Source organism: Prionailurus bengalensis, chromosome E2, assembly GCF_016509475.1.
Source record: "Prionailurus bengalensis isolate Pbe53 chromosome E2, Fcat_Pben_1.1_paternal_pri, whole genome shotgun sequence".
NCBI classification, from domain to species: domain Eukaryota; kingdom Metazoa; phylum Chordata; class Mammalia; order Carnivora; family Felidae; genus Prionailurus; species Prionailurus bengalensis.
Window position 1 is genome coordinate 50,977,496 of NC_057352.1, and position 18,882 is coordinate 50,996,377.

Consider the following 18,882-nt stretch of genomic DNA (forward strand, 5'->3'; position numbering starts at 1 on the left):
AATCTAGAATTCCATTTTATTAGTGTCTTGAGGGAAATATTCCTTTTACTCCAGACTCCTTACTGCTGTCTGAGTCCTTGCTCCTGTGGTTCAAGACTATTAAAGATCAATAGTTTTGTTGTTTGTTTGTTTATTACTTTATGGTTTTTTGGTAATAAGTTGCTTGGCACATCTGGAATTGAAGTGGACAACTTCTTGAGAGAGATGTTATTTATGTCGTTATGGTATCTGGTGAAATTCCTATACTCCCAACCTAAAGAAATAATAGTTGTAGTTATAGTGTTCTTACACACTGGATTCTAGACCCCATCTCACTTTTTGAAATACCATGGTTCCGCTACAGTGAGGCAAGCAAATTAACCAAAGTCTGTATTTCAATTACCTCATTTGTAAAATAACAGTAATATTGGTATCTTAAAGAAGAGTAGTAAAGATTAATAACTATGTGTAAAATAGGTAAGTTCTTAGTACAGCGTGCTCACTGAACATGTGTTGGTTATTATTAGTTTTTTTTTTAATTTTTTAACATTTTTTTACTATTGAGAGACAGAGAGACACAGAGCATGAGCAGGGGAGGGGTAGAGAGAGGGGGAGACATAGAATCTGAAGTAGGCTTCAGGCTCTGTCGGCACAGAGCCCGACGCGGGGCTCCAACTCACAGACTGTGAGATCATGACCTGAGCCAAAGTCGGACAGTCAACCGACTGAGCCACCCAGGCGCCCCTGTTATTATTAGTTTTTTAAAAAATGTTTATTAATTTATTTTGAGAGAGGGAGAGAAAGCAAGCACATGATCAGGAGAGGACAGAGAGAGAGAGAGAGAGAGAGAGAGAGAGAGAGAGAATCCCAAGCAGGCTTTGTGCTGTCAGTGCAGAGCCTGATGTAGGGCTCCATCTGACAAACTGAGAGATCCATGACCTGAGCTGAAATCAAGAGTCGGATGCTTCACCGACCGAGCCACCCAGGTACCCCTTTATTATTAGTTGTATATAAGAATAACTTTAGACTATTTTATTGCCAGATAAACATACCATAGATCATGGGGATATGTGTATGCTCGTTGCAAAACATAATAACACCATGTAATCACCACTCAGGCCAACAACTGGAAGTTTACCAAACACCAGAAGCCTCCCTGATCCATTTTCCATACCCCATATTCTTTCCCCCATAAATGAAATAAACGCACCTTCTCTTATTTTAATCCCATTTTAGGCTAAAAATAGAACAGTATTGATTCTCAGTTTATAATGGCAAAAACAAATGAGCAGTAAATATATGCCCTTAAGAGTGATTGCACTGGAGAGACATTTTACATCTGAAACATCGATTTGAATCTGCATAATTGATTGAAAATTGCAGTTAAACACGCTTTTTTGGGTCACACGTACACCTGAATACTGATAATGATTCAAAAGTGACTGTCCTTCTGGTAAACACATACCCACACGTGCACCCCCTGTAGAGATAACACACTCATTTGTACGCACAGATGCACACGTTGTCTTTTGCACAGTGTACGAAAGCCATTTGGTAGTTACTCCTGGTTGGGCACAATCAGAACTTCCTTCATCACTCTGTGGATTGTGTGTCTCTTTATGTCTACACTCCTTAATACTTGAATTACCACCAGATCGACAGTGTCAGTACTTAAGCCAATCAATAGACATGCAGGAACTGTGGGCCAGTTATCAAGTCTGTCTTAAGAGTCAGCTAAAGAATTTCAGGTGTGCAGGAAGAAAAAGTGTGCTTTAAATGAAAATGAGACAGTCTTAAAAAGTAAAATGCCATCTCAGGCAAATTCTTCTGAAAGGCATGCCAATGTTAAGTTGGCAAATTTTTACTTATCTCTTATATTTGAGACATTTGGCTTTAAAGAAAAAACACATTTCAAATAGGACTGCAGAAAAATATTGTAGTTTGAATGCTTTAGCAATGAAACTACCAACGACTGTTTTTTTTTAAACTGTTCAGGCAGAATAAGCTTTATAAAATTTCAGATGAATTTAGGTAATCCCTAGCTTAATTTAATTTAAATTAAATTATTGGTAAATAATTGGGACAATAACCCTGCCTGATTTTTAATTACCAGTTGTGTTAAATCCTAAATATGAGACAAATATTTTTTCTGATTAAAGTAAAAACTGACAACAACTTGATAATTGTATAAAATAAAAGACAAATATGTAAAGGTTGCATGGAATGAAGAATTACCTGAATAAAATAAAACATATATTACAACATGGTCTCCATGAGATTATTCTTTTTTTTTCATATATAATTTATTGTCCGATTGGTTTCCATACAACACCCAGTGCTCATCCCAACAGGTGCCCTCCTCAATGCCCATCACCCACTTTCCCCTCTCCCCCAACCCCCATGAGCCCTCAGTTTCCATGAGATTATTCTTATACTTTCCCTCTCTTTTCATGCCTTAGTTTTAATTTTATATGTGATACACATTAACAAGGTAGATGATAGGTATATACTTTGTATATATCCGTATGTGCATGTGTATTGATATATACATGCGTGTATGTATACACACATACACATCGCCTTCCTCTGGAAGTAACCATTGTCCTGAATTTTATGTTTTTCATTTCTTTGTTTTTTTAAAATTATGTATATTCTTAAACAACGTATTACTTAGCTTTGCTTAGTTTTAAGATTCTCAAAACTATCAGACCTGTTTTGTTTCTAAGATCCAACCATTATCTTCGGTGTGCATTGATGTAGTTCCTTTGTACTGCTATATGTGTTTCCATTGTGAAGAGTACTGTGATTTATTGATCTGTTCTGTGGTCATTGGATGTTTGGGTTGTCAACGATTTTTTCCTATTATGAGCAATGTTGCCGGAAATTGCACATCTCCTGGTGTACAAATGCAAGAGTTTCTCTAGGTCAGTGATTCGCAACTTTTCTCTTTTCAATGGACAGAGAAGATGCTGGTATTTGTATTACATCGTTGGGTAGGAAGGCAAACTCCTTGAGACCAGTGTTTCATCATGGGGACGTTCTCCCCAGGAGGACATCCATGTCAATGGAATTGGAGGAACATCGGGGTACAGAAAAGTTCAAATGCAAGAGCTAGTGACAAATTATGTTTTTAAAATAGGTGCTCAGATTTACACTCCCACCTGTTGGAACTTCTCTTAGCCCACACTCTCTGGATGATCTGGTAGTGTTAGAATTCTAAAATCTTGCGAATATACTATCTGTAAAGTAGCATCTCATTGTAGTCTTGATTTACACTTCTTTTTACTGATGAGTTTGAACATCGGTTTATATACATTCTGTTATGTGAACTCTCTGGTCTTGCCTTGTGCCATTTTTCCAAGGGTTTTTTCGAACCAATTTAAAGGTAGTTTTTGTCTTTATTTTATTTTGTTTCCCTTAATTTTGAATACTAATCACATGCTGTTTTGCATGTACTTTCCACATGTGATTTTTTTTTACGCATCTTTTAGCAACCATGATTTCTTGATTTTAATATAGTTTTGTTTATAAATCTTTCCTTACATACATTTACTTGTAAATTTGTATACTGATTAGGTATTTTTGTTTCTTGCTTAGGTAAATCTTTTCTATCTCAAGATATTATATTATTTTATAATTTCTACAAAATTTTTCTTCATATTCTCTTGTCTTTAAGTTTTTTTTTTCTTTTCTTATTGAACTTATTAGACCTCCAGGAGAAAATTGCATATAAGCAGTGGGCATATTGTTAGAGATCCTAGTATTTTTTGTTTTGTTTGTTTGTTTGTTTGACCTATGGAATCCAAGAAAGTTGTCAGCACTGTACTAACCTGAATGTGGATTTTCCCTTTTGGCAGATGATTGTGATGAGCCTCTGGTGTCTGCCTTGTCTCCGGCATCGTTCAGCAGTTCATCTGAACTTTCTAGCAGTCACGGTCCTGGATTTGCAAGGCTAAATCGAAGAGATGGTAAGTCTGCTTTTTACCTTTTGATTGGTTCGTGTTGAATCTCCCTAATTTTCCATTCTCTTTTAATGAAATCATTATAAGTGACCTATTGTAAAAGGAAGTACATGTCTCCATAAGCAAATGGCTGAAACTCACAAGTATATGACGTATAGGACTGGTTCTGGGATGGCAAAGGGTCACATCCTATTTTAAAGCCCGTGTCATCATTTCAGCACCCAAAGAACTGAAATCCTTCAGTATGGTGAGCTTTTATATTTATCTTATGACATAAACGTTTCTAAAACAAGATCTAATCATTATGTATATAGTAGCCATGAAAAATCTAATTGACCCCCTATTTCAAGTTAAACAGGAAGCTTGTGAGAAGAAGTAATTTTCAAAGACGCTAGTTATTTAAAAATAAGGAGCCCTCAGTTTGCGCAATTCTCAGTGTAGATGGCATGATTCTCTCTCCTGTGGAGGAATGGGAACTTAATAAGTTTCATGCTCCTCTAGGAATATGCAGTTCATATTGTTGACAGTCTCATAGGTAGGTTGTGTTTGATCGCTTGAATATGTTTAAGGGAAAGCGCAGATAATTAAAAGGCAACTTGCCGTTGAACTAAGAGAGAATTTCAAAACTCTCTGCACTTAGAGACAGCATCATCATGGCCCCTTTCCATAATATGTGAAGGCAAAAGCCATCTGCACTCACATTCTATAGAAAGAGGCTTGGCAGTTCTAACACAGAAAACGTTTTTAGCAACCATGGAAAAAATAGACACCGACATCATATATTATTGAAACCGTGATTTGCTCATTTATTATCCCCTTCTTGCATGCCATATGTCAGCCACTTCTTTTCATTTTTCTCCTTGATGTTCTCCTCGGTGCTGTTGTAGTGTTTCAGCACGATGCACATTGGATGTAACACATAGATCAAATTGTGTGTGTGTGTGTGTGTGTGTGTGTGTGTGTGTGTGTGTCTGTGTTTTGCCATCTGGTACACATGATACATATCTAACACCTTAGCATGACTTAATAAATTGAAGTTTATTTTAAAATGTCATCTCATATTATTTGCGACAGCCACCTTTGGGTGTATCTGAGTGTGAAAGCATCAATGGAGAGTAAGAACGGAGATCCTTGATCAAATAGGGAATTTGTGGGGCCTTGGATATATTTGTGTAGATACTGCTTGTCCGTTCCTTTTATTTGCCTTAGAGTGAGGGTTATTGGACTCTGTCTCCTTATTTGCAATTCTGAATCCTTTCCTGACCACAGGCAAGTGAGCTCTCCTAGCCCCTCTGCAGACCAGTCCAACTCTTGAACCTGTGCTTCTCCAAGCAGGAATGCTGACATCACAGCACTGATCTTGCAGTGAGGTCTCTCTCTTATACTCCTTTCCAAAGTAAGGCAGGGTATAACATTTACCACTGCTCTATTTGAGAAATAGGAGCTTTCCTAGGATTTGGCCCATGGAAGGATGCAAAATTTAATTTAACTATCTTTATTTCATTTGCTGAGATTCAATAAATCACACGAAATGTATATAAGTTATGAATTGGATCAAATCGTATTTCTCATTAATTTATAGACTCGTCAGAAGTCTCCACCAGTGAGACTCATTTTCATTCTTAATTCGTTTCTCTGGCTCTTGGTGAACCACAGTATCAAACTTCATGAATCTCATTTGCATGTTAATGAAATGGAGAAACAAAACAGGATCATTTTAATTATCTTTTGCTGGTTGTCAACCTACTTGATTACATTTTTTTCTTTTTTATTTAGTTTTTCTTTTTTCTTCCCTCTTAATTACATCAAGTGTTCACAAAGGAATGTCAGCTCTTGAGTGATTTATTAAAGGCTATATATTATTCCTACTATCAACATTCCTTGTAGTATATTTAGATCAGGCTGTGGAAGGGTGTTTAACCAAGTCAGCAGGTCACATGTAAATAAACTGAATCAACAAATAAAGGCCTAGGTCTCCCAGAAACACGGAGAGTGACCTCTTTCCTGTGGAATCTAGAAAATTGAGAGCCAAAGAACAAACAAGCAAGAAACAAAGAATCAAGCTTATCCAGTGGCTGTTCTCCATCCATGAGATAAATGCCATGGGTAACTGTGAAAATAACTAGACCCCGGGGCGGGAGAAGAAGACCAGAAAAAGATACTGTTGAACATAATGAGTCTCTCAGGAGGGACGAAGAAAAATGAACATTTTTGGAGGTATACTAAGTTACTTTTGCCACTTGAGTGCTGTTGTGGGTTGAGTTGTGTCCTTCAAAAGGATACATTCAAATTCTAACCCTGATACCTATGAATATGACTTTATTTGGATCTAGAGTCTCTGCAGTGTGATCAAGTTGAGGTCATATCAGTTTAGGTTATTGTGGATTAGGGTGAGCTCCAGATCAGGCCTTGTAAAGAGAATGAGATTTGGAGACACACAGAGACAGAAGAGACGGAGAGAGAGAGAAGAAGGCCATGTAGAAATGGAACATGTAGAAATGGAAGCAAACGTTGGAATGATGGGGTTTCAAACTAAGAAATGTCTGTATTGCCAGCAACTTCTAGAAGCTAGGAGGAGGCAGGGAAGGAGTCTTTTTAAAGCTTACAAGGGGAGGAGCATGGCCCCGCCAACACCTTGATTTTGGATGTCCAGCCTCCCAAACTGTGAGAGAATAAGTTCTGTTGTTTTAAGCTGCCCAGTTAGTGATATTTAGTTAAAGCAGTGCTGGGAAGCTGGTAAGAGTGCCCCTGAGGAAAGGACTTCTCCCTACTTGTTCGTACTGGGAGGATGCCTCGAAGTTTGAATCTGAAAGATCTCATAGCTCAGAGGAATAATCCAGATGTAAGGGTAAACAACACAGATGAACAAAAACCCATCCCTGCTAATACTGGCTACGTACTAGAATGAAATCTCTCTCTGCCTTTATATGCCGCCATATTGCTGCAGCTCCCATGTAGTTTGAATGATGATTGGCAGCTAAAGTTAACTAGTGTCCATGTCAAGTTCAGACAGGCTCTAGCATGCCAAGTGTGTTCTTACAACAGAATATAATGAGGCCACAGATGCAGAACTGTCCCTCAGGCTGCAGTGTAATCCAAATGAAAGTTTTAGTTTTGATGTACTCGAGAAACCTAGGAAATGGGTTACTGCCAACTGATATACTTGTGTACACATGTAAAATCATAAAGCAGTAAATAAAACTATCATACTTACATGTATTTATAGGTATGAGTGTAGATATACATATGTACCTGTGTTTATTTATATAGCAGATTGCTCCCATAACTGAAAAATTCTGCAAGTTTTCTGTCATCTATTCTGTAAGGTCGGAATATATCCTATTTTCCTAAAAGTTGAATGTTTGTCTCTGTTTTCCCATTGTCTATCTTTCTTTCTTTCTTTCTTTCTTTCTTTCTTTCTTTCTTTCTTTCTTTCTTTCTTTCTTTCTTTCTTTAAAAATTTTAAATGTTTATTTTGTGTGTGTGAGAGAGACAGCACGAGTGGGGGAGAGGCAGAGAGAGAGGGAGACCCAGAATCTGAAGCAGGCTCCAGGCTCGGAGCTTCCGGCACAGAGCACGACATGGGGCTCAAACCCAGGAACTGAGATCATGACCTGAGCTGAAGTCAGATGCTTAACCGACTGAGCCACCCAGGGACCCCTCCATTGTCTGTTTTTCTTCACTGCAGCTAAACCCTTCCACTCTAAATGCCTGCCGAGCAATGTTTTCCCCATGCCCATAGAATTTGCTGTTAACATCAAGCTATCTGTAGAGAAATTAGCATATTTGGCTAATTGACAGAGAGAACTCCCATTTTCAGATGTACTCCTAATGAGAATAATTATGACATTCTATGCAGAATTATTTGGTGATTCTTACTGCCCTAAATCATTGTGCTTCTTCACATACAACTATGATGCCTAAATTAAAACCCAAAAGATAAATCCCCAAGGTATGCATGCTACATGTCAGTGCTTAAGAGGACAGATGAGGTGAATGTTTCCTGCTGTTAAACATAGTGCAGAAAATCTTTTATAATTATCACATTTTAAAACGATAGCATTAATATACCTAATAACCAATACTTTCTTCATGAGGAAAAGAATAAGAGATGGGTTTTGCACAGCACAAAAAAAAAAAAAAACTCAAGCCTAAAGAAAGGGGACCCTCATTGGTACAGTGGGTGTGGGTCAGGAATGTGCATAGAGGTCCCTAGGACCAGAGATGGTGTGGGCAAGCTTCCTGACTGAGAAGAATATGGATTTGGTGCATATGGGGATGGCCTTTTATTGTAGTTTGTTCGAGAAGAAAAGATATTACCAGCTTGCTTGCTTCTATATCACCTGCTTTCCCATTATCCCAGAATCTGAGGTGCCCGAGTAAGCCCATGGTCCCTGAACAATTATCTGAATTGCAAGGGGCATGCACGTCCGCGTTGATTCAGGCAGTGAATACATGCTTTCTTACCAGATCTGCCCAATTCTTCTGTCTCATGCCGTAATTTATCTCCAGGACTAGGAGATGTACAGTTCTTAACACTGAGATGAGAGCACTGAAACTCGACTAGATCCCTGAAGAGTCAGATCCCTGAGAATTACCCCTGTAGTCACAGAACACGAGCTTCCCCAGCACGCTTGAACCTCAGCTAACCTACTCTCCTACTCACTCCAGTGGATCATAAAATTTTAGGTGAAAAGCAGACACTTCTGTATGAGACATCTCTGAGACCAATTCACCATTCTTGGGTTTAAATGACTACTACTTCTTACTTAAGGACGGGAAAAGTATTTAACCACTATGCTTTAATTTCCTAATTTTCTACTGGAAGAATAGGGATAGTACTGAAATGGTTTTGGCTTTATTGATAGCATTGAAATGGTGTTGGCTCTATTGAAAATGATCTTGGCTCTGGTATGGCGATAAGAAAAGCACAGTCCCAAGAGAACGTTAAACTGTTCAGAGTGTGCCCTGCCAGTTAACCACATTTTAGCAGGCCTCATGGGACCAAATATATAAATTACAAGGATAATCTCGGAGAATTCAGGCTTCCATATAACTCTGGTAGTAAGTGTTGGGTTTTTTTTTCCTGATTAATTATAAAGCAAAACAAAAACTATGTTTTATATGTTCAGTATTAGCTTGAAGTACGTTCTTCTATATCGTAGTCCAGGTTTGTGAACTAGGGCGATCTGATGCCTTTATGTAAAATATTTTACTTTTTTAGCAATTGGAAATTGGTTTATGAAGTTACACAGGAACTTCCAAGGAGATTAACATTTTGGAAAAGGTTTGGAAAATGAAGGTCTAGATCAATTTTATGGTCCGTGGTGTGTGGTTCATGCTTATAGATTATATTTTGTGTGCTGGCCTTGAGAAGGTAGAAAAAAAATGAGTAAAGATTTACATCTTATTTCTCCATATACCTATATCCTGTGTTCATTAAAGGAGGAGAGAATTTGCTATCATTTCCGTGATTAATATAGAATCACTTCTACTCTTCTATTGATTCACTTGACTTAACACCAGAGGTGCTTGTCTGCTCGGTCGCTTGGCCCCCTCTTTACTTTGGGTATCGCCCTCCTTTCTGGGCTCCCTTCCTTCTCAAGTCTCTTGCCAAAGTCTTGGTCATCCCTCTAACTTACCTTTATTGTCTTTGTCTGCCCTGTAGCACACTTTTTTCAGCTCTAAATCAACCTGATAATGTAACCTGAGTGAATGTGCCAAGTAGCCAACCCTAAGCAATTTACAGTGATAGAAAATCTGGTTTTAGAAACATGAAAACTGATCGTCATCCTAAATTGCAAGTTGCCTTAAGGAAATGAAATTACCTCTTCTTTTCTCCTTTCCTATAAAAGTATGGGGTTGAATTCGAGGATCTCTAAATTCTTAAATATTTTTTTTTTTCAACGTTTATTTATTTTTGGGACAGAGAGAGACAGAGCATGAACGGGGGAGGGGCAGAGAGAGAGGGAGACACAGAATCGGAAACAGGCTCCAGGCTCTGAGCCATCAGCCCAGAGCCCGACGCGGGGCTCGAACTCACGGACCGCAAGATCGTGACCTGGCTGAAGTCGGACGCTTAACCGACTGTGCCACCCAGGCGCCCCGAGGATCTCTAAATTCTATGACAATTCTGTGGCACTCTTTTCATTTCTGATACTCTATAGGCAATACCTTTTCTTTCTAACTCACTCTGGTAATGGAGAGAGTGAGTAGTGATATTGATGGCCCTTCAAGAAGAAGGTAAGTAGAGTCCCTGAAGGCAGATTGTTCTTCTAATTCCGCTCAAACTAGGAGACACAGAATGTTCCAGGCTTAGGAAATGTCTTAAGTTGCCATAGGATCTAGGAATTCAAGTCATAAATGTGATCCTACTGAAATTGATACCATGGCTCAAATTTGGCCAATTAAAATACATTCATGAGATTTACAATTATCATTAATATTTAACATATTTCTTTGTGTATATCTAACATTTTTCACAGGGCTGAGTAGGGAAATTTCACATATAGGTACAGAGAAAAACGTGAGCTAAGTAATCGGGTGGTGTGTTAGGTTGGATTCTCTCAGAAGCACACTCTGGGTGATGACTGAGGTGCCAGTGGTTTGTTAGGGGGTAGCTCCCAGGAGAACACAGTGAGGGAGTGGAGGAAGCAGGGTGAGGAAGGGGAAGAAGCCAGTCAGTTTCAAGTGAAGTTCCACACGCTGCCTGATCCCCCAGGAAATTCTGGATGGTAAAATCGTACCTAAGATTTTGTCCTACTTCATGGTAAAGAAACCTAGCCGAACAAGACGGCTGGGTGTGTGATCAGTTTAGAAAAGTTCGTGTCTGAGCTTGGGCCACTGTAACAAAATACCATAGACTGGAGGTCTTAAACGATAGACATTTCTTTCTTGCAGTTCTAGAGGCTGGGAAGTCTGAGATCAAGACATTGGCAGATTCAGTTCCTGGAGAGAGCCTACCTTAGCTGTGGACAGCCACCTTCTTGCTGTGTGCTCACAGGGCCTTTCCTTGATGCGTCTGTGTGGAGAGAGCCATCTCTGTCTTCCTCTTCTTGAAAGGGCACTAATCCCATCATGAGGGTCCCACTCTCAAGGCCTAATGTAAACCCGAATACCTCAAAAAGGCACCAAATACCATCACTTGGGGGTTAGGGCTTCAACTATGAATTTTGGGGAGACACATTAGTCTGTAACAGCTGCATTTTTGAAACTAGTAAACCAACCAGAAAGTATTAACTGCTTGAAGACAGCTGATAAAAACCCAAGATAGCCAGGCCTTCAGGGGCAAAGATCCTGGAGAGAAAGGAAATACCATATAGTGAGCCTGATATTTTCTGCAACACATAACAGGGGTTCAAAATGGACAGAAATGATAGGAGAAATAGACAATATAAATTGAAACATAAAACATAGTAAGGGGTTTTTAATCTCTCTCTCTCTGTATTTTATCGAGGAAGTGGGCAAAAAAAAAGTAGTGAAAATACAGAAGATTTTAACAGCAAAGTGAACAAATTTGACAAAATACATAAATAAGTAGTAATTATATTTATTTAATGGGCAGGATGCATTAAACTCTGCCCCCAACAACTATAGAATATACATTCTTAGGCAGTGTACCTTTGAATATTTACTTAAACTTATTCTGGGCCATAAAAAATTGTTTGAATAAATCTCAGAGGATTTAAATCAGACAGAATAAATACTGTGGATACAGTTGAATTAAACTAGAAATCAATAATTAGGAAATACTAAAAAACCTAGAAAGGTGTGGACTTTAATTAGTATGCTTTCCAAAAAGAAGTCTCAGCAGAAGTTAGGAAACATTTTAATTCAATGATAACAAAAGGCTATCGGGTCAAAATTGAGACGCAGCTTGGTCCAAACTGATAGCTTGACTTGCACAAATTACACAAGACAGAAGACTAAATATTAATGATCCATTTATTGCTTAGTTCTTCAACTTCTCAAGAAATGCTTAAGAAACAGCAGATTAAACCAAAATAAGGAAAAGGAAAGGAAAAAAAGAAAAGTGCATTAGTTAATGAAATAAAGACGTAGAATACCACCAATAAGACAAAAATATAGCAAGAGGACACTTTAACAAACGTTCTGCTAATGATGGTGAAAATTTAAATGGATTTAAAAAAATGATTTGAAAACACAACCTGAAAAGTCGTACCCAAGAAATAAAACGGAAAATTTAAATATCCCTCTGTCTGTTAAAGATAGTGAATCCATAATTCACACGCTCCAGTGGAGAAAACTCCAGGCTAAAATGCCTTCATACGTGAATTCTCCAAGATACTTTTAAGGAAGATAAAACTCTAATCTTACACATTCTCTTCCAGAGGACAGAAAAAAAAAGTCAAAATACTTCCCAACTCCTTCTGTGAGGCCAGCATAACCTTGATACCAAACCCCGTCAAGGACAAACAAGAAAGGAAAATTAAAAGCCACTCTCTCTCATGAATATAAATGCAAAATACTGCAAACAGAATGTTAGCATATATGTGTGGATGGGTCTGGGACTCAGCCTCAGAATGAGAATGCACCGTCTTGGCTGGACGGCACGCGGGCTCTGCTAGCAGGTGGGTTGTATAACCAAACTGGAGCTTTCTAGTCTGCTACCGTGCAGAAGAATCCGGAGCATCTTCTCGAGGAGAGGAAGCGTGAAGGTAGCTAGCCGTAGAAAACCATCTTTTTTTTGTATACACTCATTTTAGAGACTATTGTAATTAAAGATGTGCTGTAATCTATTGGCCGCCTCTTGGGTGACACGTCCCCTCAGCCACACCTCTTTCTCTGGCCGGCATGGTAAGGAGCAAGTCCAACTCCCGACAGGTGCAAGAGGGCCTGGTCTGAGATTGTACCGCTTACCTGTAGCTTCCTGCCCATGGCTCCCTGGATGCTCCCAGCGAATCCACCGGGCATTAAAATCCTGGCAGCGGAGTATGGGGAGTACTGTCTGCCTGTGAGGCTAATCTTGACCAACAGAGGACAAAAACTGATGGAGAAAATCTTCCCCGCTTGGTCCTCAGGGTGGAAAGTTCTGAGATGCATCACAATGAGGCTGACTTCTCATTTTATTCATGCATTGTGTTCCTGATTTTGTTCAGTTGTCCGGGTTGTCTTGTATCTCACTGAGCTTCTTTCTGATGGTCGTTTGACTTGTTTGTTAGGCAATTTGTAGATCTTCATTTCTTTGGGGTCAGTCGCTGGAAGTTTATTCCTGTCCGCGTCCTTCGGTGGTGTCCTATCTGCCTGATTTTTCGTGATCTGTACAGCCTTGCATTGTTGTCCCCGCCAGAAGGAGTGTCACCGGACAGGGCCCTGGGCTGCAGGATTGGTCCCAGACTGTGTCTGAGAGGGGCTGGAACTGATCAAAATGGCCATGTCAGGGTGCACAGCCCAGTGTGCAGGCCTGCTTTCAAGGGCATGGAAGAGCACGTCTCTTGCCAGACCCCTGGGTGGGCAGGGCTGCTCCAGGACTGTGGCTAAGAGCAGCCGGAGCCGAGTCACAGGGCCGCTTCTGAGTCCAGTGAAAGCAGGCAGGCCTGCCTCTGGGGGCGTGTGCGGGTGAGGCGTGAGTCTCCCTCGGGGTGCCTGAGTGGGCACGACTGCTTTGGGCTGCAGCTGAGAGGGTTTGGAATGGGGCCCAGGACCCCTTCAAGATCCACAGTCAGACCGAGGTTTGAGGGCTGACCTGCTGGAGGACAGGTGCGACTGCTTCCTGATGGAGCAGTGAGGAGGGCCTGGCCCGGTCTCTGCAGGGCAGAACTGCTGTCCGGAGCAGCCGGGAGGGGTGGGAGCCCAGGTACAGAGCTGTTGTCGAATGTCCTTTCCCACGGACGTGGGGACACGGGAGGGCTTGCCTCCGGGGCTGGGGTCAGGTGTGCCTCCCGGTGGGTCCCTGGGAGGGCAGACCTGTTCCTGGACTGCAGCTGGGTCCCAGAGCGCCCACAAAGGCACCTTTGTCAATGGAGGGTTGCCAAGTTATTGTTGTTACAGGGGGGATACAAGCAGGAGATTTCCTATTCTGCCATCTTTTTTTTTTTTTTAATGTTCCTTTTTCACAGAGAGAGACAGAGCATGAGTGGGGGAGGGGCAGAGAGAGAGCGAGAGAGAGAGAGAGAGAGAGAGAGAGAGAGAGAGAGACAGATACAGAACCTGAAGCAGGCTCCAGGCTCCGAGCTGTCAGCCCAGAGCCAGATGAGGGGCTTAGAGTCATGAAGCACAAGTTCATGACATGAACTGAAGTCAGACGCTTAACCCACTGAGCCACCCAGGCACCCCTCCCATTCTGTCATCTTGCTGACGTCACTTCATATATCCTCTGTCTGTCTGTCTGTCTGTCTGTCTGTCATTATCATCTGCTATCTAATGATCTGTAATTTCTGTTCCCATAAATTATCTCATTGGAATTGTAACTGTAACCCTTTTGAAGACTGCCCTGCAGATCTAATTCCACGAGAAAAGATGTGGAAAAATTACACAATTTTGTAAGGATTTCTCTATGTTTCTTCTCAAACAGGACTTTATATATCAAAGATTTCCTCCCTCAGTGGGAATTGTCAGGTCCTTAAAGGTCTAATAATTTAAGTAGAAAGCTGGCCCCAAATCCTATTTAAGTGATTTGAGGGTTGTTATTTTTCTCTTATCTTTTGTACCTTTAAAAAAAAGTTGACATGTAATGAATATTAACAGTAGGAAATAAAAGGGACACGTGTAAGATGGACTATATAATTGGCCATATAAAATGTAACTGATTTAATAGACTACATAAAAATATCTGACTGTATAAAAATGAAAAACAGGATCAGAGACGCTGCCAGAATGAGAATGTTTATGTGGGTTTTTCCAAAATCTCATCCTTGACCTTGGCATTGTGCATGCCCTCCTAGAATGAGCTGATCCACTGCCAGGGCCTCCAGGAGGAGGCCTGTGCAGACAATTCCCACATTTGTGCTGGAAGAGAAACATGTCTAACTATCTCCTTTCTTGTATTTTTAACTGCCTGCTGGAATTTTCCAGCTGCCTCCTAGATGTCTTGTCTTTACGAAAAAGCTCAACATATCTTAAAGTTAAATATATCACCTCCAAGCCAGCTTCTGCTCGTAATTATTTTTCTTTTTCTGGTTCCTGCTGGTTATCTTAATCGCCATGGCTTAACATTCTTAGAATCACCTTTTATTTCTCTCTTGATCCCTCCTCCTGAAGATGATAAATTCTGTGGATGCATGGTTTGCAATCTCTCTCTTTTATTCCTTTTTTTTTGTTGTTTTGTTTTTTGTTTTTTTAGATTCCATTGCTACTACACTAATGCAATTTTGGGATTTCTAACCAAGGTTATTTTAATAGAGCCATAACTGGTCATGTAATTCTGAGGCTCTCCTCAATAAAAATAAATTTGCACGTACAGTTGTGACCTTGTTTTTGCCTGTTTAAGATTTTTCAATGCCACTTTCCTTGCACACGTGGATGTTTCTGAATGTGCTTTCTAAAGTCCAGCTAATGGGGTGCCTGGGTGGCTCAGTCAGTTAAGCGTCTGACTTTGGCTCAGGTCATGATCTCACAGTTCGTGAGTTCAAGCTCCACGTTGGGCTCTGTGCTGACAGTTCGGAGCCTGGAGCCTACTTCGGATTCTGTATCCCCCTCTCTCTCTCTGCCTCTCCCCAGCTCACTCTCTCTTTCTGTCTCTGTCTCTGTCTCTCTCTCTCTCTCTCTCAAAAAGAAATAAACATTAAAAAAGTCCAGCTAATACTCTGCAGTGGTTGAGCAGATTATTTGGTAGTTTTAAGGAAAAAATAATAAAATATTCATAGATATTTCCAAATTAAACTGTAACATAACCTATGAATTGTCTACCATTTACTAACAGAATATAGTTTCTCTTAACTAACCCATCTTTGCTTAATTTGTGTGCTAATGCTTGGTTCGTTCTACAAATCTAATTATTTAATCTAAGTAAACCTAATAAATACTATATGACATTAATTCTATAGTTAGCACAAATACACAAAGAGCTCATTGATGCCTAAAAGTATAAATGGAATAAAAAAGTGAGAAATAGAAATTTGAACAATGTCCTAAATATAAGAAGTGACCATAATTTTAGTACGAAGAATAAATCCACACAAGCTGGGATATGTGAGTATTTGAATGTGGTGACTTCATATGAGCATCTAAATAAGGAAAGCACTGGATAGACAAAGCAAAGACATTGGACCTAGTAGACAAAGACTTTAAATCAACTCTTTTGAATGTGCTCACAGAGCCAAAAGAAATGCGAATAATGTCTCCACAAGTAGAGGATATCAATAGAGTTACAAACGGAAAGAAACTAGTGTTTTCTAATGTGAGTGTTAAGAATTTTTCTGTAATGGAAAAGAGCAGAACTACGTATGCATTGAAGTTGCACTCCTTGTGGCAAAATTACGTCTCATTACTGACATTCTGGGAAGCAAAGTAGAATAAGCTGTTTGCAGAATTCTTGTAGCAAAAGACGCTATCAAAACCCGTATTTTTTTAGTGGCTCTGAATGTGGAAGAGTAACTATTATGAGAATATGCTAGTAGCCTCCTGCTTTCTTCAATGTAAGGACTACCTTGATTCCGGAGTTTTAATCCTGCTTCAGCCTACATAAGAGCAAAAGCACTCATCAGTCTGGTTAGCCTTGGTGACCCACTGCAGGAGAAGCGCCTTTTCTGGATCATTTGGTGTGCTATTGCAGACCGGACAGTGCGGTGGAGCAGGACCTAGGTGGCCCTGGGTAGACAGGAGAGGCTCCATTCACAGAGGATGGTCGGCAGACGGTAACAGGTGCCAGTGTTAACAGCCTTACCAACTGTGGTCACTGGGAAGTTGGGTGGGGAGTTCTTTTCACTGTATTGTGCAAACACGTGGGCAGTGTTTCTGCTTTTCTGCGTTAAAGCACGCTGGTTGATGGTGGGAAAGGTGAGCACATAAATCCTCTAATGAAGGAAGACAAAAACGTTTTTAATGACAATAATAATTCCTTCAGAGACATGTCTGCCTGGGAGATGATTTGGGGAGCAGAAAGGGGTATGACATCCCTAGCTGTCTCCTTCTCCTCTTCCAGATCCAAGGCACACATGTCACCCAAGGCTTAAGGAAAGGGGGGGGTCATGGCACAGCTTGGGAACAAAGCTAAGTGGGTACTTTTTAGGCCTAGAATATAAAGGATTTGAAGGGGAATTGAGCAGCCCAAAGGAATCTCTTTTCCCCGTGTCCTGCTGAGGGGAGAAGAAAAGGAGGGTTGGACATGAGCAAGCAAGTATGAAGACAGGTTTCCCTGACATCCTGCCCCAGGTTAAGTCCACGGTGAGAAATGTGTCAGAACCCTGCACTCAACATTCAGGCAACTGCATGTGAAGGCTGTGAGGAGGGTGGGCAACGGAGAGGGGCCTGCCTGCCTCAAGATAAGTCACCAGCGCCCCGCACCCTCTTGCACTGTGGAGGGCTGGTAGTGTGGCAGAGAGAGAGTGTGGCAGCCCGAGGTGGCATGTGAGGAGAACCAAGGGCTGCTGTGGGTCCTGGAACGAATGCAGAAGGCAGGGACTGGAGCAGTGGGTGCGGGCAAAGGGTCACCCCCGGGATGGGAGGAAGGAAGACCACCTGAATGCCCTGATAAAGTATGGCCCACCCCTGGCCAGTCACCACGGAGCAGAGGGGAGGGGAGGCTGCTTGACTGTGTGTGGAGAAGACCAGAAGGTGGTCTTCCTGTCCCCAGCTTACAGGGCTGGCAGAAGGGGGAGATAGACCCCTGCAAGCATTTTGAAGCCTAAGGTGACAGAAATAAAATCCTGACTTGACTGAGTAATCCATGAACTGGACTGAGTTCCTCTGAAATGATTAGATTGATTTTCTACATTAGAGAGAACAGAAACTCAAGAGAGAAAATTAGATTGAGTTAGGGGAAAAGATGCATTTTTCATACCCGAGGCTGTAACTGAGAAATTCATGACTGCAATATGATTCTAGCTGCATTGCCCAAGTAGCTTATCTGAGCTGTGGTCGATACCCTGCTGGCTTGTGGGAGCCCGCTGTCAGCAGCTTTCCCAACTCAGCATTACCAAGTCGGGAGCTTGAAATCTGCCATCAAGGGAGCATTTACACCACAGGAATTGACAAATGCTATAAAGCAGGACTCCCTCCCCTCGACCCTCCCCAGGGACCAACATATTAAACACTTACTAGCATACCACTTACCTGAATTATAACCACTTACCTGACTTACCTCTTATAGCCAACATACAATGATCTTGGGAAAAAACATTAGAATATATTTTACAGATTGGACTGGGATGCAAAATACCTGAACCAAGAGTTTGATGTGCTCTCAGTACTTGTTTGTTGCTTAAAAAAAAATCTATAAATATGGTCTTTTTTTGTTTGTGTTTGTTTTTGTTTTGCATATTCACAATACAGCTAAGTTCTTTACCATAGTTTAAAAAACTTGTTTCTAGAACCACATACAACAAGTAAGTGTGTTAAGAATGTACATCCCGGGGGCACCTGGGTGGCTCAGTTGGTTAAGTATCCATCTTTATCGCAGGTCATGATCTCGCGGTTGAGTGAGTTTGAGCCCCGCGTCGGGCTCTGCTGACAGCTCAGAGCCTGGAGCCTGCTTCAGATTCTGTGTCTCCCTCTCTCTCTGCCCCTCCCCTACTCACACTCTGTCTCTCTCTCTCTCTCTCTCAAAAATAAACATTAAAAAAAGAAAAGAATGTACATCCCAGAGCGCCTGGGTGGCTCAGTTGGTTAAACATCCGACTCTTGATTTCCGCTCAGGTCACGATCTCACAGTTTGTGAGCCCGAGCCCCTTGTCGGGCTTTGCACTGAGAACATGTGGCCTGCTTGGGATTCTCTATTTCCCTTTTTCTGCCCCTTCCCCTCTTGCTGTCTATCTCTCTCTCT

The 18,882-nt window shown here is 40.9% G+C and overlaps 1 protein-coding gene across 1 annotated transcript in view; it reads left to right on the plus strand.

The window, feature by feature from the left end:
- Positions 1-18,882, plus strand: part of CNTNAP4 (contactin associated protein family member 4) — a 253,985-nt gene that overhangs the window by 33,658 nt on the left and 201,445 nt on the right. The window contains exon 2 of the mRNA XM_043599720.1: positions 3,837-3,947. Coding sequence (XP_043455655.1) covers positions 3,837-3,947 — 111 coding nt within the window. The remainder of the gene's footprint in view (positions 1-3,836; positions 3,948-18,882) is intronic.